The 24,497-nt window shown below is 41.1% G+C and overlaps 2 protein-coding genes across 2 annotated transcripts in view; both read left to right on the forward strand.

Annotated features, from left to right (window-relative positions):
* The window catches only part of LOC130103159 (kinesin-like protein KIF3C), a 28,764-nt gene extending 26,599 nt beyond the window's left edge, over positions 1–2,165 (forward strand). The window contains exon 8 of the mRNA XM_056269358.1: positions 1,956–2,165. Coding sequence (XP_056125333.1) covers positions 1,956–2,070 — 115 coding nt within the window. The 3' untranslated portion in view covers positions 2,071–2,165. The remainder of the gene's footprint in view (positions 1–1,955) is intronic.
* A 19,744-nt stretch (positions 2,166–21,909) lies between these two features.
* The window catches only part of dtnba (dystrobrevin, beta a), a 38,593-nt gene continuing 36,005 nt past the window's right edge, over positions 21,910–24,497 (forward strand). Inside the window, exon 1 of the mRNA XM_056269359.1 lies at positions 21,910–22,102. The gene's annotated coding sequence lies outside the window, so the exon portion shown is untranslated. The remainder of the gene's footprint in view (positions 22,103–24,497) is intronic.

The raw sequence follows: 24,497 nt of genomic DNA on the forward strand, positions 1-24,497 counted from the left end.
GAATCTCCCGTTCCACCACATCCCAAAGATGCTCTATTGGGTTGAGATCTGGTGACTGTGGAGGCCATTTTAGTACAGTGAACTCATTGTCATGTTCAAGAAACCAATTTGAAATGATTAGAGCTTTGTGACATGGTGGAAGTAGCCATCAGAGGATGGGTACATGGTGGCCATAAAGGGATGGACATGGTCAGAAACAATGCTCAGGTAGGCCGTGGCATTTAAACGATGCCCAATTGGGACTAAGGGGCCTAAAGTGCGCCAGGAAAACATCCCCCACACCATTACACCACCACCACCAGCCTGCACAGTGGTAACAAGGCATGATGGTTCCATGTTCTCATTCTGTTTACGCCAAATTCTGACTCGAACATCTGAATGTCTCAACAGAAATCGAGACTCATCAGACCAGGCAACATTTTTCCAGTCTTCAACTGTTCAATTTTGGTGAGCTCTTGCAAATTGTAGCCTCTTTTTCCTATTTGTAGTGGAGATGAGTGGTACCCGGTGGAGTCTTCTGCTGTTGTAGCCCATCCGCCTCAAGGTTGTGCGTGTTGTGGCTTCACAAATGCTTTGCTGCATACCTCGGTTGTAACGAGTGGTTATTTCAGTCACTGTTGCCCTTCTATCAGCTCGAACCAGTCTGGCCATTCTCCTCTGACCTCTGGCATCAACAAGGCATTTCCGCCCACAGAACTGCCGCTCACTGGATGTTTTTTCTTTTTCGGACCATTCTCTGTAAACCCTAGAGATGGTTGTGCGTGAAAATCCCAGTAGATTAGCAGTTTCTGAAATACTCAGACCAGCCCTTCTGGCACCAACAATCATGCCACGTTCAAAGTCACTCAAATCACCTTTCTTCCCCATACTGATGCTCGGTTTGAACTGCAGGAGATTGTCTTGACCATGTCTACATGCCTAAATGCACTGAGTTGCCGCCATGTGATTGGCTGCTTAGAAATTAAGTGTTAACGAGCAGTTGGACAGGTGTACCTAATAAAGTGGCCGGTGAGTGTATATATAAATGTGTGTGTGTGTGTATATACACACACACACACACACACACACACACACACACACACACACACACACACACACACACACACACACACACACAATATATATATTAATATACTGTATATACAAACATATATTTACACACACACACACACACACATATATATATATACTGTGTATATATATATATATATATATATATATATTATTTTAATTAAATATTATTTTATATAATTTATAAACCTAAGTGATTCGTTTTTTTCAAAGGATTTATGTTTGATAAGATTAAATTAGGATTATAGTGTGATATGGTCTATTGGGTAATCCGAGATTAATTTATAATCTCTATAACATAATGCTCATGTGTACATATTTGAATCTCAGTGCAGATTTCTCAAGTATTTATGCGCTATTTTTAGAACGGAATACTTTCTCATACCATTTCTGCACATTTTTGTACGCATAAAATACTAAGACCTACAATGCTTGACTTGTGCCTGACTTGACTTCCCATTTATAGTTTAAATCTATTTATTGTGTTAAAAATAAAACAAAAACCCTTTAATGCTCCACTAGCTGCACTAACATGTACTTAATAAAACCACAGTGTTGCATAATTCAGTGTAAAATGTATTTTACATACTATTTTTACACATTTAAAGTACATTTCGGAAATTGTAGTAAGTCATCTGGGTATTTGTGCATTCATTTGTATACTAAATGTAGTAGTATGCTGTTGGTCTCAAAATAATGACCTCACATGTTTATTTTGATTTATTTCATTATTTGATCAGGGACAATGCACAAACAAACATTAGTCTAAAGAAGAAGAGATGTCATGTGCCAGGTTATAGCAAAAAATGCTAATTTCCACAGGTTGATGTTATACTTACAAAAATTCATTAAATATATACAGAATATTGTATATGTGTTCGCAGGTGCCAGTCTCCGCATGTCATTTCCTCCTCAAGCTCCACCCTCTCTCTGGCATCCTCAGGGTCCCACAGCTTGCCACACCCACAAAACATCACCATGGCAACAGCCCAGGAATGAGACTTGGAATTACCATATTACCGCCCCCTGTAAGGCATAAACAATAGTCAATCAATCCAACATAGACTGAGGAAGACGGATGAACCGTCCGTCACCATTATCAAAGACTTGGAACAAGATGGAAACTGCTCGGGATCTAATCTGCAGTTTGATATAACAGTGAATGTGGGACTAGACCCATTCCAACCCATCAGGACCAATAAAACGATTAATATTAGTAAAATTATTCACATTTCTTACTCTTTTGCTCTCTGCTCCTCAGGACAGTGAAGACACTTTGATTACTACCATCAACAGCACTGAAGCTTTGCCTCACCTGACACCGGAGGCTAGTTAAGCTAGTTATGTTCATTCATTCTGCTGCTTCCAAAACCGTGGGTCAACCTCAGTGTTTATGTACTGACCAGCACAGGTCCGATCCAGGAGTAGAGCCACACACACCTCGAATGACGGAAGCCAAAACGGACGGGGCTTTGCGGTCGCTCACTTCCTGCTGTAAAGAAAAGAGCTGAGCGAGAGGAATGTCTCTCTTTCTATCTGCATGTCTTACTGTATGTGTGTGTCTTTGTGATTCTGATCAGGGTTCTGGACGAGAGGCGGCTGATGGGCTGGAGGAAGGATCTACAGGGTTCCCACGGGCACATGGAAAACATGGAAATGTCAGGGATTTTGATTGGTTTTCCAGGCCTGGAAATGAATAAAATGTTAAAAGTTAAGGAGATTTAATTTATGCATTTTTTCAATATAAAATATTAACATAATGTTATATAAATATATAAACATGAAACAGAATTGTAAAAAAAAAAAGTATGATAAAAAAAAAAAAACAGGTATCATAATATATAGTGTGTGTGTGTGTGTGTGTAGCCTATATATATATATATATATATATACACAATCAGTGGCCACTTTATTTAGGTGCACCTTTCTAGTACCAGGTTGGACACCAGAACTTGCCTTCAGAACTGCCTTAATTCTTCGTGACACAGATTTAACAAGGTGCTGGAAACATTCCTCAGAGATTTTGCTCCATATATTGTCATAAGAGCATCACACAGTTGCTGCAGAAATATCATCTGCACATCCATGATGCAAATCTCCCGTTCCAGCACATCCCAAAGCTGCTCTATTGGATTGAGATCTGGTGACTGGAGGCCGTTTGAGTTTAGTGAACTCATTGTCACGTTCAAGAAACCATTGATTTGAGCTTTGTGACAGGGCGCACTATCCTGCTGGAACAGGCCATCAGAAGATCTGTGGTCATAAAGGGGTGAACATGGTCAGCAATAACACTCAGGTAGGCCATCACACCAGCAGCCTAAACCGCTGATACAATGCAGGATGGATCCATGCTTTAATGTTGTTTACGCCAAATTCTGTGACCCTACGTTCTGAATGTCACAGCAGAAATCGAGACTCATCAGACCAGGCAACATTTTTCCAATCTTTTGTCCAGTTTTGTTAACCCCGTGTGAATTGTCTCCTCAGTTTGCTGTTCTCAGCTCACCGGTGTGTTTCTTCTGCTGTTGCTCTTCTGCTTCGAGGTTTGACGTGTTGTGTGTTCAGAGATGGTCTTCTGCAGACCTCGCTTGTATCGAGTACTTATTTGAGTTACTGTTGCCTTTCTATCAACCAGTCTGGTCATTCTCCTCTGATCTCTAGCGTCAACAAGGCATTTTCTCCCTCAGAACTGCCGCTCACTGGATATTTCCTCTTTTTCAGATCATTCTCTGTAAACCCTAGAGATGGTTGTGTGTGAAAATCCCAGTAGATCAGCAGTTTCTGAAATACTCAGACCAGCCCGTCTGGCACGAACAACCATGCCATGTTCAAACTCACTTAAATCCCCTTTCTTCCTCATTCTGATGCTCAGCTTGAACTTCAGTAGATCATTGTCTTGACCAAGTCTACATGCCTAAATGCATTGAGTTGCTGCCATGTGATTGGCTGATTAGATATTTGTGTTAATGAGCAGTTAAACTGGTGTACATAATAAAGTGGCTGGTGAGTGTCTGTATATACAACGCTGTATGTGTGTGTAAAAATCAGAATTCTTTAGTATTATAAAACAAATAATGGAAATTCATTGGTTAAAAGTTGTGGGAACCCTGGCTCTAACAAGCTCTAGAGCTGAGCATGTACTATAAGAGCTGGCCTTTGCTTAGACCTTTAAACCACTGCACTAACTTAAAGCAATGAGACGCCATAGACCTACAAGACAAAAACACTCATACAAACACACACACACACACACACACATACATGCCTTGCTTACTTGATTTACTTGACTCAAAGCAGCAGCCATGTTCTCCAGCCGGACGCCCCTCTCCTGTAATTGTGAACAAATGTGGAGTTTTGTTGTGTACAGGAGATCTGCGTGTTTATGTGTGTCAGTCAGATGATGATCTGTGTGTTATCGGCGCATGGAGCTGCTCTCACTGGATGGAATTAAAAAAGCAGTTCTCTGGCAAAAGATGATTGTGTTTGTAAACGTTTCTCTAGAATTGGCATAATGCATAAATCTGATGTAGACTTAAAGGGATTTCACCCAAAAATGAACATTTTGTCATCATTTATTTGTGCCATTCCAAACCCGTAGTCTATAGTCAGTATTAAAACAATAGAAGTCAATGGAAAGTCTCATGGTGATAGAAAAACAAATATGTGTGTGTCTGAATACACATTCAAACGTTTGGGGTTTGTAAGATTTTTAAATGTGTGTTGTTGTTTTTTACAAGAGTCTCTCATGCTCACTAAGGCTTTGTTCAAAAATACAGTAAAACCGCAATATTGTGAAATATTAGTACAATTTGAAAGAACTGTTTTCTATTTTAATACATTTTAAAATATAATTTATTCCTGTGATGCAAAGCTGAATTTTCAGCATCATTACTCCAGTCTTTATTCACATGATCTTTCATAAATCATGATGATTTGCTGCTCAAGAAACATTTCTGATTATCATCAATGTTGAAAACAGTTCTGCTTCATATTTTTGTGGAAACCGTGTAGTTTTTCTTCAAGATTCTTTGATTAATAAAGTTCAAAAGGCATTTTTTTTTTTTTTTTTTTTTTTTAGATTATAGACTAACATGTCTTTGCACTGTCACTTTTATAAATTTAATGCGTCATTGATGAATACAAGTTTATTTTTCAAAACAAATCTTACTGACCCCGAACTTTTAACCATAGGCCTAGTGTAGCCTAGTGATTTTGGCTCACGCGTTTTAAATGTCAGATGGAGTCATTGAGGACACGAGTAAGACAATCTCTCTCACACACACTGTCTGGATGGAGGTTTACAGTAAGGGCTGCTGATGCAGTTTATCTCCATCTTCTCTGAATAATTAACGCACGGTTAATCGGGAGGCTGGAGGTCGCGTGTGGTGAGCTGGTGTCATGTTCTGTTTAACCTACATGCGGGTCATTTCCCTTTCATCAGTGTCACTTCACCGGCTAAAGGACTGCTCACTAAACACTCCTGCAGGTCGGGTTCATGATCCACTGGACTCTGAGAGAGGAGGAGTTTTAAGATGATGATGATGATGATGATGGAGACCTGGACTAAACGAAAAAGGTCAGTTTCACATTTCAAGCCCTGTTGAGTGATATTGTGCTCATCATGTAGGCGAACATAATGAAATAAAGTAATACAAATATAACTTACCATGACAGAGACTGGGAGAGAGACTGGAAATGCAAGAGGATCGGGTGCTTACTATAGGAATGGGCCAGAAATCCATCGCTGTTTCCATGACAACCTCTTTTTTTCCCCATGACAAGCTCTCACACACACAAACACACACATGATGTGTATTTGTGTTAGACATAACCCAAACAGTGTTGTCCCAAATCCGGGCCAGATACACGTGGATTCAATGTGTACCAGGTGTGGGCCGGATCTGGGCCGACACTATGTTTGCTGTCTGAGAATTATTTTTATAAACTGTATATTCTATCCTCTAACCCTACCCATTTTCACATTAAAAAACCCATCCCTTAGTATGATTTATACGCTGTTTTACTCATGGGTACCAAAAATGTCCCCACAAGAACAAGGATTTCGGATAGGCTACTTCCATCTTTGTGGGGACATTTAATCCCCATAATGTGGGGTTTACCAGGACACACACGCTCACGCAAATGAGTGATTAATGATTCTTAAAGATTTTTATGATTTAAATACAACCTTGCTAAACCGTTTTATTGGCATTTTAGACTGAGAGCTCTTTTCATATTATTAATAAAGTAATGTTTTTTTTAAAGACGATATTAATTTGACAGTTATTTATGATTCTGCATTTTCCAGTTTACCAGAGACTTTGAGTTTACTGAAAATCACCTCACTGTCAGCACCCTCTGCTGGATAAAACACACTGACTGACGTTCATGAAGAGAATCTCGCCTGGGTTTTTTTTAGACCAAGAAAGGTTTCATTCAATTCCTAAAGGTTTTTGGTTTTCTCTAACAGAGAAATATCAATATATATATTGGGGATAAAATGATAGTCGCCTGAAAACTCCATAATCCATGAATGAAACAAAACAAAACAAAAACAGTCTGACTGACCCATTAATGAAGTGCTGGTACCGCGTCTGACCGCTAGATGGCAGCACAACACCGTTCAAACATGACATTGCTGACCTTCAGTGAACACTACACAACTCAGAAGCGAGTCTGTTTAGACATTTATTATTATTTTTTACTGTTTATTACTTTTGTTTATCTCTTTTGTTGTTAAAAAGCCTAAGTTTGTTTACAGGTCTTAGTTGGTTTAAGCTGGCCTTCCAGCATGGCCTACCTGGTTCGTTAGGCCCTTTTCACATGACGTCACACAACTTCCGTTCTGACTCAAAGCAGTGTATGTTTACTTCCGTCAGCATAGTGGAACGCTATCAAAGAGTATTTGACGCTATTGATTTTACCCAGTCCCTTCAACACCTGCCAAAAAATACATTTAGATGATGTACAGTGACTTGCAGACACATTTCCACTTACAACACGTTCCAAACTTGACAAAGGATACAACTTCTTCATTGAGCAGTAACGTTACCTGTTTGCGTATGAAGGTAAGCATTTTGTATTGTAATTAACGTTACGTTAGCGGAGGAGTTAGGATAACGGTAGTTGTTAGCTTTCTCTCCTACAGTGAAAGTCCATAAAGTTCATATTCTTGATTAATTTACTATAATCAGTGGTGGAGGAAGTACTGAATCTCAGTACTTAAGTAAAAGTACAAATAACCAGAGACATATTTACTTTAGTAAAAGTAGAAGTACCACAATGACAACCCTACTTAAGTAAAAAGTACCTGATTTTAAATGTACTTTAAGTATTAAAAGTAAAAGTACTTGCATAACAATTTATTCTCTTAATGTCTATATTGTAATGATTAATAAAACAGTTCATTCTAACTCATTCAACCTAATACTCATATAATTATGTTCAATATGATGGAAAAGCAGTTATATTTTAAGTTTTTGTCACCATTTCTGAACAAGCTTGCAATTAGGCAATATACACATCAAGCTTACTATATACCCTTACTATATACGGTATATATATATATATATATATATATATATATATATATATATATATATATATATATATATATATATATATATAAACACACATATTATGTTAAAACGCCGTATATGACGGCGTTTGGCTGTAAACGCGATTCATTTATGGCGTAATTCTGAACCTCTTGGCTTGCCATACTAATCCTAACCAAACGTATAATACACACGCACCCCACATCACTACTAAACCTACCAATGCGTTTCCTATGCATGTAAAAACTAATTTTCGCGTATAAATTGCACGATAAACACATTGCGTGCTATAGAGACGCATTTAGAGTGACCGGGTTGATATATCTATGGCAACCAAACTTCACTGGTGGTGAGACAGAAACGTGCGATGAACGAACGGTCAGGATGTCGTTTTGGCAGGGGAAAAACCATAGACAGTATAGGGAAAAACTGATCAGAAAATTTAAAGGTGCCCTAGAATGTTTTTTTTTTTTTTTTTTATATAATGTTTCCTGGGTTACCCTTATAATGTTAGTATGTTTTTTAGATAAAAATAATCATAATTTAGAAATAAATGGCATTTTTCCTAGCCTGCTTTTAGCCTCTGATTTGAACACTCTGTTTGAAGGGGCGTGTCTGCTGTGGGATTCAGTGTAACCGCGGCCACTGCTGTGATTGGCTGACATGCTTGCATATGAAATAGCTACGCATTACATGTGAAACTCTCTCCCGAATACTTTTACTACTGCTATTATACGTTTTTACTATAACAGCTATCGAGATTAACGAATCGTGAGATGTTTTTAAAGTATTTAGATCTATTCCCATCACATAAAATGTTGCCGTGATGAGCATTGAGCAGATGACGTGTTGATCGCGAGAATGAAGATCTTATCATTGCAAAGCAGTTTCTGCACTCTCTCTGCTTTCACCAATGCAAACACGATGATGGAAATACAGTAAGAGCTTCGTTGTGCAGTAACGTGCGTCATTGATTTCATAACGAGTTTGGCAAGTGTCCAGATAAACTCGCGCTGTGTGGAAAGATTGTTCTTTGATCGCTTTCTGTATATAATTTGTTCACAATTTAAATACAATTATTTTCATCCTACTAAAAGAAACGATGTGAAGCTGATATTTTAGTCACTGGCTTGACTTACTGATGCATAAACAGTATTGAACGATTTTGAGAGAAAGATTACCTGTCTGAACTTGAACAATTACACATCAGAAAGTGTTGCTTGGTAGCTCGATCCGAGGCCAGCTCTGTATTGGCCCAAGTTGAGGAAACAGTCGTCGGTGAAATGTTTGAAAATTTCCAGAGAAAATAAAATTAACCCATTGTTTCTTCAGAGGCTCAGATGAAGGAACTAAAAAATACTTTTGTGTTCATGTGTACATCCACACTGAGCAACTGCCATGCTTCGGCTGCGCAGTTCCGCCTGGCATTGAGGGCTGGCATTATGCAAATATTTGGAGGCGTACATATTAATGATCCCGACTATTGCGTCACAGTCGGTATTGTGTGGAGAACCGACCGTTTTTCAGGGGTGTTTTTCATAAACGTGAATTAAATGAGAACGCGAAAACAGTCCAGTTTGAGATTCACTCTATGTCATGTCCATGCACTGAACTCTTGTTATTTGACTATACCAAGGTAAATTCAATTTTGAATTATAGGTCACCTTTAACGAAAATGTAACCGAACGTTGTAGAAATGTAGTGGAGTAGAAAGTATAATAATTGCTGCAAAATGTAACGAAGTAAAAGTAAAAAGTATGCACTATTGATTCTACTTAAGTAAAGTACAGATACGTGAACAATTTACTTAAGTAAAGTAACGAAGTATTTGTACTTCGTTACATTCCACCACTGACTATAATACAGACCTGTAAACTCTTGTTGCAATCATGTTTATTACTGATGTTAGCTACAGATTGTGTATTGTTAGATAAAAGTCTGTAATGCATTCATGGTTAATGTTGTATCCTTTCATCAAAACTGCATTGGAATAGTTTCGAATGTAGTTGTCGATGAGGTGACAGTATATTTTCCCTTTAAACTTCTAGTTGATATCTTCTGTATTATGAATATATATAGGGTTTGGGGTAGCTCAAAATATTTTCTTGTGTATTAATAGAGGTGAAATGTGTTGACTGTTGATGTCTGCTAAAATATGAAAGGTTAGGTGACAATGATATGTAAATTTAACTTGACATCTCACTTTTTTGTCAGGTCCTCTTCCAGATCCTCACATCCTTGCCAGTGTTGAGAAACTGCAAGACAAACGCCCACAACCAGGCATTTGCAAATTGATCCACGGGCTTGAGGCCCTTAATTTTGTAGTCTCTAAATTTGGGTCTTTGCTCTCTTACCAGTGCCTGAGATAAGTAGACATTAATAAACACCCTGGTGCCCCTGGATTTCCTCAGTTGCCCATTGAAGGTCACAATTTTAAATTTCAAATACAACTTGAGCCTAACTACAAGCAACAATGCCACTTATTTTTATCACAACATCTACATGGATGTATTACTTTGAGGCAGAATTTTCAAATGTAAATAGTTCTATGTACATCTGATGAATGTAATTCCTGTTGTAAATACTTTTTCAATTTACAAATTAAGTCAGTGTTGCATTATATGTAAATATCCTTTGTCTTATCAAGCAGTGGTCGCTCTTTAACCAGTTTTTCCAGTCTTACAGTTGCAAGGAACTGCTTCCAACCTTGTTTTGTAGCTTTGAGCTGCTATGGAAGTTTTTTATTAGTTTCCTTCATCTCACATAAATGCTATTATCAAATATGTATATAAAACAATGACAAGTTTTAAAAATATTCTCTTTCTTTTAATGGTTAAGGTGCAAATTCATTTTGACAGGCATCTCCTGAGATTCATCTAGGACTGCAGCCCTAAAATGCTTCCTTGCTCTCTGGTAAACTGGCTGTCGAGCTCGTGAGGCTCTTCCTAGAGATGTGAAAAAGATACACATACATTTCATTATGAATATTTAGTAATCATTTCTCAGGACTCAAACAATATGTATAATACTACCACACATGCAATAATAACAAATGGCAATTTTAATGGCAACAGTATGATTTATTATACTTTATTATTTATATGGGCTAATAAGCTGTATAAAATTTATAATGACATATTTTCTTCGTTTATTTCATACAAGCACAATTATATGTAAACTGTAAATAATGTAATAAATTATGATTTATTGTTATTTTAATGTACTACCAGGCTTAATAGTGTCCTACCTTTACCCCAGTCATTCCAGGGGAATCTAGATGGCGTTGTTCCTTTCTTAAAGGAGAACTCCGGTCAATTTTAACATTGAGCTCATTTTTTTGTACATTTGGAGTGCTGTCAGTACAGACAAAAACGACAAAAATCGGTGTTGCCTACACCGTGTTATCCTCTTTTTAAAATTCGCACCCTGTTGACTTCAATGGGGCAAGTTCTAAACCTGCTTTTAGCCTCTTAACAACCTTAATGTGACATTACAAGTGCACAGCCATGTGAGTGGTGTTATTAAGAGTGACCACGGTCAATCTGACTGCAGTAGATGTGCAAGATATTAATAAATGTTAATTCAGCCAGCTCACATACCTGTATTTACTTCCTGTTTTCGTTCGAAGTCCACAGTAGTCGATTGTCGAGTTCGCGCGCGCGATCATTAGTTATATTAGTTACCAATGTGTAGGCAACACCGATTTTTGTCGTTCCCTTATCGAGTCGGTCTCTCGACATTACGTATGGGGAAATCCATTTTCCTCGAATCATGAAGTCTGATAGAATAACTCTTTTGCTTGCAAATAGCCAATGGCAGTCCCGCCATCACCTGATTGGCTGACACTGCTCAATATAGGTGACGGCGGGCGCCAAAAACCTCAGAATCTTTTTTCTTCACTCGAGTCTGTTTCACCGTTTGATTTACGCATTCAGAGCGGAGTAAAATTAGGAGTTTTTATCCCCTCTCGCGTTCCGGTGGATTATACTATGTCTCTTTGTCGCACGTGTGGTGGACCCATCGAATTCCCGGATGCACACAAACTTTGTGTGCTGTGCCTGGGTCGGGACCACGCTGAGGCGGCACTTGAGGGATCGGGATGTCCCGCCTGTGAGGAGCTTCCCATCAAGATCCTTCGTGCAAGGCTGGCCGTTACACGTAACGACGACCTTGTGTCTCCTGCCTCTCCCCAGTCTGACGCCGTCGAGCCGCGGACCGGGAGACAGCAGAGATTTCCATCCGCGGGTTCTGTTGAGGCGCTGACGTCGGCCCAAGGCCCACGCCATCCTCACGTGGCAGAGCCCGTGACTTACTCTAAGGCCTCTTACCGCCCTCCTCAGGAAGCGCGGGAAATGGTCTCGTTTTGATACGACGATGACGACGCCATGTCCACCAATGCCTCCGACCCAGGAGCATGGTCCGAATCTCCGTCTGAAGGCGCCCCCGCCTCTTTGGATGCGGAGCTTATGGCCATTCTCTCAGAGGCGGTGGCAGATATGGAGCTGGAGTGGACGGCGCCCAAGGAGCTGCCGTCGAAAAGATGGATGGACGGTTCCTTCCTCGGCGCGGGCCGTCAAGCTGAAGCCCCGCGGAGACCCGCCCCCTTTTTCTCTGAGGTCCACGAGGAGCTCACCAGATCATGGCGCTCCCCTTACTCAGCCCGAGCCCATGCACAAGGTACCCAGCTGCTGACTACAGTGGAAGGGGCTGAGAAATTAGGGTACGCTCGGTTGCCTCCCGTCGAGGATGCCATCGCGGCTCATCTGGCGTCTTTTCCTGGCTAGAAGACCGCCCAACTGCCTTCCAGACCATGTCGTGCTACTGCCCACATGGCTGAGAAGGCTTACACTTCTGCTGGACATGCAGCATCTGCCCTCCATACGATGGCAATTCTGCAGGTTTTCCAGACGCGACTCCTAGGGTCCCTGGATGAGGGAAGCCCGGACCCTGAGTTGCTCAGGAAACTGCGCACGGCGGCAGATCTCGCTCTGGCGGCGTCTAAGAAGGTCGCTCAGGGAATCGGCCGCAATATGGGCAGTCTTGTGGCCCTGCATCGCCATCTGTGGCTAACGCTGTCGGGGATGCGCGATACTGGCAAAAGGCAGTTCCTGGACGCTCCGGTAAGCCCCACGGGCCTTTTCGGTGTTGCGGTGGAGTCGTTATCCGACAAGTACGCAGAGACCGTCAAGCAGTCTAAAATGATGCCTCATCTGCTGCCGAAATGGTCTCAAGCCCCCCCGGCGGCGAGATCCAGATCTTCCTCTGCGCAGCGCCCAGCGGGACCTACCAGACGCGCGCCCCCGAGCGCGGCAGAACGTCGCGAGCCAGAGCCCCCCTTCTGCCAGAGGCAGTTCAGGAAGCAGCCCCGCTTCGGTGCGAAGCCGGCCTCTAGTAACCAAGGACGCCCGGCGGGCAAAAAAGAGCGGCATTCCTGATGCGTGTGTCGGGGAGGAGAGAGCGCGGGACGTGTTCGTCGGACCCGCTGCAAAGAGGGCGTGTTCCCGCCCAGAGTTCGACGAGAATGTGTTGATTTTGAAACCGCTGTGTTCTGTTTCTATAAACAAAGTGCATTACATGTCTCAGCAAAAGAGCTTTGTTCCTCTCAACACTATTACCCGCGCCATAAGCGAAACCTCTCCCCCGGGAGACGTTTCGCAGAGCGGAAGCTCGGGGAAACCCGAGAAGGTGGCTATTTATGTCCCCGTGCAAAGAGCCGCGGACGAGCCATCTGCCCTCCATGTAGCGGCCAATGCTTCCCCGGTGGCTGGCGCTCAGCCCCCGCCGCAGCATTCATTAAAGCCCCCCCTATCGAGTCACCTGGGTGCGTGGTCGACACTACCGACGGCATCACTGTGGGTGTTAAACACGATAAAACGCGGCTATACGCTCCAATTCGCTCGCAGACCACCCCGCTTCGGCGGTGTGATTTTGACAGAGGTGTCAGAACAGAGCGCCCCGTTACTTCGGGAAGAAATCTCCTCTCTCCTGGCCAAACAAGCAGTAGAGACAGTTCCCGAAGAGCGGAAAAACTCCGGTTTCTACAGCCGTTATTTTCTTGTACCAAAGAAGGACGGAGGTATGCGCCCTATTTTGGATCTGAGATTACTGAACAAAGCGCTCGCGAAACGCGCGTTCAAAATGTTAACAGTGAAGCAGATCCTCGCGCACATTCAGCCCGACGATTACTTCCTTGCAGTGGATCTAAAGGATGCATACTTCCATATTCAGATAGCCCCGCATCACAGGCGCTTCCTTCGGTTTGCATTCGAGGGTGTGGCATACCAGTTCAAAGTGTTGCCGTTCGGGCTGGCCCTGGCACCCCGTGTATTTACAATGTGCATGAATGCAGCGCTTGCTCCCCTGAAGCTCAGTGGAATGCGCATTCTGAACTATCTCGACGACTGGTTAGTCATCGCGCGCTCGAAGAGTGTCCTTGTGGAACACAGACTCAGACTCCTCGCCCACCTGACGGATTTGGGACTGTCTGTGAACATGCAGAAGAGCGCGCTTCAACCGTGCCAGTCCATCACATTCCTCGGTATGGTGCTGGACTCACGCACTATGATCGCGAAGCTATCAGAGGCGAGAATCCAGTCGATTCAGAGTGCGTTAGCCCTATTCGTTCAAGGCAGAGCCATCCCCTTAAAAACGTTGCAGGGGCTAGCGAGGCGGCTGTTATTATGGACGGACAAAGTACTACTGTCGATTCGAGCAGTGCATGTGCCGGGCAGTTTGAATTGCGGCGCGGACATGCTGTCCAGGGATGGCATTGTGCACGGAGAGTGGAGGCTTCATCCGCAGACGGTAAACATGATCTGGAATCTGTTTGGCAAAGCGGAGATCGATCTCTTTGCATCGCAGGAGAACGCCCACTGCCCGCTGTTCTTTGCATTGACGACGGCCCCTCTAAAGGGAGACGCACTGTCGAGCCGCTGGCCGAAGGGGCGGAAGTATGCTTTTCCTCCGATCAAGTTAATGCCGCTGGTGCTGCAAAAGATCAGGGAGGAGAGATGTGCGTTGGTTCTGGTAGCGCCAAAATGGCCCAACCAGCCGTGGTTCCCGGAGCTAGTGAACATGGCGCTTTTTCCCCCGTGGCGGATACCGCCGAGAAGAGACCTCCTATCTCAGGCGAGGGGGACCATATGGCACCCCAACCCGGAGCTGTGGGACCTGCACGTGTGGCAGATCAGCACGGAGTATCACAGCGGGTGCTACAGACAATAGCAGAGGCTAGAGCCCCTTCAACGAGGCGCTTATACGCTCTAAAGTGGAGGGTGTTTGCTAACTGGTGTGTTGACAAAAAGGAGGACCCCATGAATTGCGATATCTCCATTATTTTGACCTTCCTACAGGAACGTCTGGATGCTGGCAGTTCGCCATCTACACTGAAAGTTTACGTGGCCGCTATTGCTGCTTGTCGTAATGTAGATGGCCATTCAGTGGGGATACACCCTTTGATAACGGGTTTCCTCCGGGGAGCGAGGCGGCTTTTCCCCCCCGCCTTCGTCAGATGCCGGTTTGGGACCTGTCGTTAGTGCTTAGTGCGCTGTCTGACCCGCCTTTCGAACCAGCTGAGTCTAGTGACATCCAAGTTCTCTCATTCAAGACGGCGCTTTTGCTCGCGCTAGCCTGCGGTAAGCGGGTGGGGGACTTGCAGGCTCTGTCAGTGAACAGTGCATGTATGCAGTTTGGACCGGAAGATTGCATGGTCAGACTTTTACCCAAGCGCGGATACTCGCCTAAAGTGCTCTCAACACCATTCAGAGCCCAGGTGGTTACAATTCCAGCATTTTGCCCCGATGAGGTCAGTATTTCAGAGTCTCAGAAGGACGCTTTGTGCCCCGTGCGTGCCCTGCGTGCTTATGTGAACAGAACTAGCCATTTTCGAACTTCAGAGCAGCTCTTCGTCTGCTACGCGGGTGCCAAGAAAGGCGGCGCGCTGTCGAAACAGAGGCTATCACACTGGATAGTGGAGGCTGTGCGACTGGCTTATACTTCTCGGGGAGCCGTTTGCCCTATAGGGGTGCACGCCCACTCCACTAGGAGTTTGGCGTCATCATAGGCGTGGGCGAAAGGCATGTCTATCCAGGACATTTGTTTCGCGGCAGGCTGGTCGTCTCGTAATACGTTTGCGAGATTCTATAACTTGAATATTCCTTCATTCACACCACATGTACTGTCAGTACAGGGAGAGAAAGCTGAGCTGTCATTGGACTAGGCTAGACATGCCCCTAATGGCGCACACTCTAGCCGCGGTTTCAACTAAGCGTGAGTTATTAGCAATATAAAGCTATCTGTTCTCTATATTGTGTCCTTATTATTATGCCCGCATTCATAAGCCGGCAGTGTATTCCTAAGCACCAATCACCTTGCTGCAATTCCCCATTCATTCAGTTCAGCGTTGCTTAACTGTGTGGGAGGGGCCACGTTGGTGCGGATGCCGACTTGGCTCTGTGCCAAGAGGTGTTTTCAACCAGGTCCGGTGGCGGTTTCCTGAGCTGTATAGGGATTAGCGCTTGTGCTATCCTCAGCTCGTTCTAGCTGGGCGGGGTTTTTCCCACGCGGCGGGGGTTTTATTGTTCCCCATACGTAATGTCGAGAGACCGACTCGATAAGGGAACGTCTCTGGTTACTCACGTAACCGTAGTTCCCTGAGAGGAGGGAACGAGACATTACGTAACCTGCCGTGTGGGAAGGGCTTACAGTTCCTTACTCTCGTTCAGCTAAGATTCTGAGGTTTTTGGCGCCCGCCATCACCTATATTGAGCAGTGTCAGCCAATCAGGTGATGGCGGGACTGCCATTGGCTATTTGCAAGCAAAAGAGTTATTCTATCAGACTTCATGATTCGAGGAAAATGGATTTCCCCATACGTAATGTCTCGTTCCCTCCTCTCAGGGAACTACGGTTACGTGAGTAACCAGAGACGTTTTTGTCTGTACTGACAGCACTCCAAATGTACAAAAAAAATGAGCTCAATGTTAAAATTGACCGGAGTTCTCCTTTAATCCTGGTTCGTCCACTGGTTGATGTACATCATGTATCCTCTGGGGTAAAGTGCTGACTACAAACGTAAGTGCTCCCACGGAGGATTTTATAAAACTCGGGCCCTCTTCTCTTTTGATCGCCCTAATCCAACGTGCACGTATTTCAGCGTCCACTGGAAAATCGTGGAAACTTAAATAAGGAAATTTATGTTTGTTGCTTGAACAACAAAGGAACACTACAATAGCATCTACAAGATGACTGTGCCACGCTTATTGGATGGGAAACTGTTGAAAAATGGACACAGGAATAAAATGAATGATAAATCACATCAGCATATGGAAATGGTTTTGACATTTAGCTTTGATAAAAATTTAACACTTGTTAGTAAACTTGTGGCAAAACACGTGCTGACTGCGATTTAACAGTTATCTTGGTGGCACACGCATTAAGAATGCAATAAGTTACTGGACATGATTATTAACGTCATCAAAATAATCAAAATATAAGAACACATAACGCCACATACGTAAACATTATTATTATTTTAATTTTACCTTTCGTGTTGTCGGTGATCACCTTGTGTGTTTTCCTGAAGTAACTTTAACCAGCACGCGCAAGTCAAAACAGAAGTATGTTTACACTGCTTTGCGGAAAAGCAGAAGTTATCTGACGTCACTGTGAAAAGGGCGTATTACTAAAAATGCCACATTCCGCCACTCCAGACTCGTCGGCGCGCCCGCCATATTGGAACGGTAAGCGTGTCGTCACTCACAGTAAGAACCAATGATGCCACAACATTGTGCAGCTTCTGGTCGTGAAACCTTATAGCTATTATACATTTTCATTAAAAATTTTGCATTTCAATTTGAGTGTTAAGTGCCAGTTCAAACTTTTTTGCATTTTGACATTCCTCTTGCAAACTCTTTTGCTGTTGATACATCTCCAAAGCCAGATCACGTCTGTCTTTTTTCAGAAATCCAATAAAGGCCAACTGAACATATTTCAGCTTCTTTTAAAATATAGGGCCACAATCAGTACATTACTCTAATGTAATTTCAAATTTGTTCTAATTTACAGCCGTTGCCTGATAATCCATCATTCTAATCATGCTTGTGTTGGCTTGTTTACTTGTTTGCAGTAGTACAATAATACAGTATACAGTAATACTGATGTATTTACTGTATTACTGTACTTCTCAAACCAGATTTCATTTGTGAAGCTGAAGCCTGTTCTGCACCAGAGTGTCTGCAGAATTCCTTAAATGTAAAAGTTGTTATTGTGCCATACCATACCCTTGGAAAGCACAAGTTTATGGGCTGCGACACAGTTAATGTTCAACTCATCTGTGTGGTGCGAGAGCTTGAAGGAAAACTGTGTTTATCTCCATCCACATGATCACATTCTACACGGGTTTAACACGGCTTCCTGCCCTTCTAGGATGTCACGGACACAGAAATAAACTCAGCTGTAATTCATCTGGGGACGTTACACAACAATCTACAAACATGAAAATATCTTTTAACTAACGGCGATGTCGAGGTTGTAGTTTCAGTTGTGATTCAGAAAAATAATCTTTTCTTTTGCAGAAATCTTGTTTGCCCTGAGGGACGGATGTAGTTGTAGATGTGCATTTTCTGTTCAAAATACAGATGTTGCAGCTAATTTACTGAGACAATGAGTCACAATAGAGAGAGACAGGAAGAGATAGCGAGACACAACAGCAGGGAGACACAAAAAAAGAGAAGGGCTGTGATTAATGACCCGTGTTCAAAAGGTATAGGCTATATCATGTAACACAGAAGAATGTTCTTCATGGATGAATGGCACTACAGGCTTTTTCACAGGTTAGGTTTCAGTCACTGATGTACATTAGGGGTGTGGCCAATCCTTGACCAATCCTGGTCAATCCTTGTTGCTAATGCTGGTGGGTGTGGCTAATTATAAGGGGTGTGGCTAATTGAGTGAACACTGACTGCCCACTTTGTGAGCCGCTTTGGTATTCCTCATTAATTTTCTTCATTGGCATTGCAAAAAAAAAAAAAAAAAAACACCTCAAAAAGGAGTTAGACTCATCACATAACAATGATGATTTGGCCAAGAAACTCAAAAGAACCTGGTACTGGTCACTTTATATATATATATATATATATATATCGCAATTAGTCGGATCTGCAAAAGTTTGTGTTTATATAATATATGTGTGTGTGTGTGTGTACACACATATATATGTATATATATGTAACCGAATGAATGAGATGAGTGGTGTTGATTGACGGTTGTGAGCACCAATCAGCAGGGAGTATCCACTATTTAAGAGCTGGCTGGTTATGGCCTGGGATGCGTCACGTCCGGCTCCTCCCCGTTCTGTTGTTGACAGTGGACACAGCCTGTCTTTTCTCCTCCCTGGTTCCCTCGGCTTGTTTTAAGTGGATGTTAAGACCGCTAACCTCTCAGTATTTCCTGTGTCTCCGCTGAACGGCAGCTATATGAATACCGTATACCCGTGCCTGTAAAGGGATAATAGAGCTCATTTCCATTTTTCGGATTCTCTCTCTCTCGCTCGTGAGCGATTTGTTTCTGCCATAGTTGAAGTCCCGTTCGCTTCTCTGCTGCCATACTGCGAGAACGCCGTATCGTCCAATTAATCAGGGGGATTGTCGCTGTTTGGTTTCTTTAAATTATAGTTTAGTGTATTTTGGGGTTGACATTCACTAATTTGTGAAATAAGGAGAAGATAACCCCGCGGTTGCTCCTGTTAAGCTCGTCTACCCTAATATTTGAATTGAGTTAATTTGTTTCTCTTTTTTTTATTGTACTAAAATCTGTATATTGTTTGTGATTTGATATGACTTTATCACTGCCTGTTCCTGTGACCATACAGTGATGTAATCAAATTGTGATTTATTGTAACTGTTTTTAAGTTTGTTGTTATTTTCTTTCAGTCGCCGGGGTCCCACGGGTGAAGGGTCTCTTGTGGTGGTGGTGCTCCTCCTACGGTTGCCGTGCAACACTTTTGAAGTGTTTTGGTTGCGTGATCTGAGTACACGGTGGTGTGTGTGTGCAAGTGTGCTTTTGACTAACTAGCTTTGTGATCACTTCTCCGTGGTGAACCTCGGCCCTGTATGGTTGTATTTCTTTTGTCAGTTGTGTAATTATTAGTTATGTAAATTGTTGTATGTCACTTGTTGGTTGTTTTTGTTTGTCTTGAAACCTATGTCAGCCATGCACTAACGAGTCATCAGACACATCCTAGTGCAACTGAGGTTATTTTAATGTGAATTTCATTCTCTTTTTAAATAGGACTTTGTATTAATAAAATTTTGTATTTCTTCATGATACCCACGTTTCTGCCTACCTTCTTAAGAGAGTCGAACCTGTGTGACCTAAATTCTTAGGTTTCATTCACATTTCCCGGGGTGAAATTCCCATGGGTGGCGTAGTCGAAATTCTTGGTGTCTGAAATCTGCACTACTCCGTCACATATACTAGACACGCACACACACACACAAATATAATAAAATAAATACACACATATATAAACAAACTTTTATTATGTTAGATAATCGATTTGACAACCATAATATGTTTTTTACAGCTCTGGCAATTGGCTATAGCCTGAACAAACAAACAAATAAATACTCTTTGTATAATTTTGTTTATATGCATAAATTACTCGCCATTATTTTACATTTGTGATTGATCTGTGGCTATTTGTGCAAAGATCCCAAAGATTTGATTTTATACTGAAGCTGTAAAAACACTAAATGAAACAGAACATCTTCTGAACGGATGTTTACTCAGTAATAATTATGATTGTTTCGGCTCATTGAGTTCAGATATAAGTTTGGTAAACATGCAGATCTCTGTCATCTCAGTCATTAGTCTGACCCTCGAATCTTAACATGTCTCACGGGTGCGCGCTCTGACATCATGCATTACAAACACAGAAGAAGAGTTCACCCAAAAATACACTCATGTTGGTCCAACCCTGTATCTCCAGTGAAAGACAAAAGGAGATGCTAGGCAACAAGTCCTGACGCAGCATGCATGATTTACACTGGCAAGGCCAAAAAAACACTATAAAAGCATTAAAGCAATGACTTATTTACCTTATTCCAAGGCATACCATCATTATATTAATTAATATCTGTCATAACTCTAAAATTTCAATAGCTCCACGCCTCCACCACAAATATAGTATATTTTAGCAATATAATTGGTTATTCATATCAAAGATATTTTAAATAAATATATATATAACATTTATATTGACAATATTTAAAAAATAAAAAAGTAATAAAATTAAATAAATAATATTTTTTAATAAAAATAATTTAATAATAATTCAAATTAGGGCTGGGCAACGATTAATCGCGATTAATCGGATCCAAACTAAAATTACATAATATATGTGTGTGTACTGCGTATAATTATTTTGTATATTTAAATACAAACATATGCTTGTATATATTTAGGAAATATATGCATGACAGTATATACTGTATATATATATTTATACATAATTTACATTATATATAAATATTTTATATATAAATAACACATTTTTCTTAAATATATACATGCATGTGTGTGTGTATTTACATATGCAACATAATTATACACACACATATATGTAAACACAACACAAACTTTTATTTTGGATGCGATTAATCCTGATTAATCATTGCCCAGCCCTAATTAAAATATTACAATGTTCACAATGTATTGATAGATAGATGATATATAGATAGATATATAGTATTATTATTAAATTTGTAAATATTTTTATTATTATAAATATTATATATAATATGATTTAGATATATAACATTTGTATTGACAATATATATAAAAAAATATAAATAATATTAATACATATTTTTTTTTACTAAAATAATGCAATAATTAAAATATAACAATATTCACACTGTATTGATGATAGATAGATAGATAGATAGATAGATAGATAGATAGATAGATAGATAGATAGATAGATAGATAGATAGATAGATAGAAGGCCTAATTGAAATGAAATTCAGAGATAGATAGATAGATAGATAGATAGATAGATAGATAGATAGATAGATAGAAGGCCTAATTGAAATGAAATTCAGAGAGAGAGAGAGAGAGAGAGAGAGAGAGAGAGAGAGAGAGAGAGAGAGAGAGAGAGAGAGAGAGAGAGAGAGAGAGAGTTGACTCTTGAGTTTCTCCAGAGAGAGAGAGAGAGAGAGAGAGAGAGAGAGAGAGAGAGAGAGAGAGAGAGAGAGAGAGAGAGAGAGAGAGAGAGTTCATTGACTCTTGAGTTTCTCCAGTATGGCTATCACACGCAGAGTCGTTCTGCCTTTACACCGGAGATCTCGTGAATGAATCGACTCAACAGAACTGAATCATCTGATACAATGAGAATTTAACAAGAAACCAAAGACTGAGATGAGAGACTGATGTTGGAGGCTTTTAACGGGATCCGAGCGGCGGAAATTCGCTCCGGTGAGTCAAAACCGAACTTCTGCTCTTCACTTCAGTAAACCTTCAATAAACACACAACTACAAACCAAAACCTATAACTATACACGGTAATATACCCTTATAAATTATAATATAGCAGTATAAACTGTAAAAACGTACTCACATCTGCATGAAAGAAACTCTGAGCGGTGAATGAGGTGAACATTAATGTTTGACAACATGGCTGCTCACTTTCATCTCTTCATTCCTCTAACTTAAAGACACAAAGTCATTGTAATTGTTAATTACGATATAACATACATATGTAGATTTGTGGGGGGTTTATTTACATGTAACGTTAGATTGAGCAAATCTGTTCCTGCGCATGAAACCGTTTCCGTTCAACGAAAACAACAAACGCGACACATCCTGAAACTGTAACTTCTTACTCAATATCAGAGGTTCATGTGAGAGATGTCGGCTCTTAATTTGTATTTGTGTGTTTATGGAAGATTGTTTTCAGTTGGTAACTTACGTGCATGTTGTGTTGTGTTTCCGTTGTCATTGTGTGTAGGAAGTCAGAAAGAGAAACTCAAACGGCAATAAAAGTCACTGACAAAAATACCATGGTATTTTAAGTAGGCTACTTTGGATTGGTACAATGTTTTACAGAATAAGAAAAAAAATACTGTTGTAGTACCACATTATAGTGACTGAATCAGATGGTAAAACCATAGTCCTTCATACCATGGTACTGAAATTCACAGACCATGGTATTTATTTACATGGTGCTATTCAATGTGTTTCCAAAAATACCATGGTGGACCATGGTCCATAAAAAACGATAGGCTACTTTGGTACTTTTTTGTAAGTGATGTTGTATATGCTCGTTCTGTCTGTACCATAGTAGAATGTACTTTTTGTAAAAATGAGGCCAGTGAAACAGTTGTGTTGTTTTCTATTTGGTTCATCTGATGTTGAACTGAATTGGTTTATTAAACCACTTTGTTAATAAGCAAATTTTTAACATTAAATGCCCTTATTGAAAAGTACTCTGGTGTTACCTTGGTACAGTGTTTATATATTTTTATTGCTACTACCATTATGGCTGTGTCTTAAAAAACATGGTACTTTTTGTAAGGGCTGTAACTTTGTGCTTTAGAGAGATTATTTTCAATTCATTTAATGAAAGATTATGAGCACAGACAGTGTTTTATTTCTTCTTCTTCTTCTTTTTCTTATATTGGACACAAGATAAACTAAATAGAGTTGATACTGATGCGATAACTGTTAAGGATTATGTGGACAGAGGTTTGGTAGAGTTTGAGAGATCATATTTGTGTGCATGTTCATACCAGACCAGAGAGTCGTCAAGGCGTCACTAGGGCAAAAATAACCATGAGAGTATCTTCATGCCAGGCTGTACTTTTGTAGGAGTGTGTATATATATAAGTGTGTGTGCAAGCGAAAGGGGCCCCTGCTGCTATTTGGGTTCTTAAAACAAAGTGTTTGAAATCCATTTATTCATGTGACCTGAGTAAAGACACACACACACACACACACACACACACACACACACACACACACACACACACACACACACACACACACACACACACAGAGGTTTGAGATCTGGAATCTTTGGAATGTTTGTCCCCCTCATCGGATGTTCTGCCTACCTGCTCCACACACACACACACACACACACACACACAGAGAGAGACAGACAGACAGACACACACCCACACACGCATGCATGTCCACATCCACAGTGGCATTCAGACAGACCGATGGCCTCCTCCAGAATTAGGATGTCAGAAAATAATCATATGAACCAGCAGACCCTAAAAGCCTAAGGTGTGTTCATATATTGTCCGTGACATGAGATCTTGAACCTTTAACACACTTCTGAAACTGAAAGTACAGGGCTGTTACTAGGTTGAGTTCTGAATCAGTGAAGGTTTAATCCAGATGCACCTCGTCAGAACTCAAGAATGTTGGCCTTTATTTAAACCAGTTTATTTTTTTATGATGATACTGGTTTATACATTTGGATAATTTTTAGTTCATAACTTTTTCTCCAGGGCATTATAGATCATATATATAATATATTTTTTTAAGAACATCTAAAGAGGCCGTATGATGCCCTTTTACAAAGTCTTAATTTTGTTTTTTGAGTCTACTTGAAAAGGCTTTCATGCTTGAATGTTCAAAAAACACATTCTTTTTCACATATTTGACATTGTTGCTCTTCTCATTCTGTCAGTAACGCCATAGATATCCATAATAAAGGCTAGATGTCTTACGGCGGAGTCTCTATCGTCATCACCGGCGGCCATCTTGTCACAGGAAAGCTTTCTGGCGGGCTCTGCGGTACCTGGTGTAAGATGACTGATCAGCACGAACACAAATACTCTTATCTCGTTGAAATCTTGAC

Source organism: Rhinichthys klamathensis, unplaced genomic scaffold, assembly GCF_029890125.1.
Source record: "Rhinichthys klamathensis goyatoka isolate OS25496 unplaced genomic scaffold, OSU_Roscu_1.1 h1tg000281l_1, whole genome shotgun sequence".
NCBI classification, from domain to species: domain Eukaryota; kingdom Metazoa; phylum Chordata; class Actinopteri; order Cypriniformes; family Leuciscidae; genus Rhinichthys; species Rhinichthys klamathensis.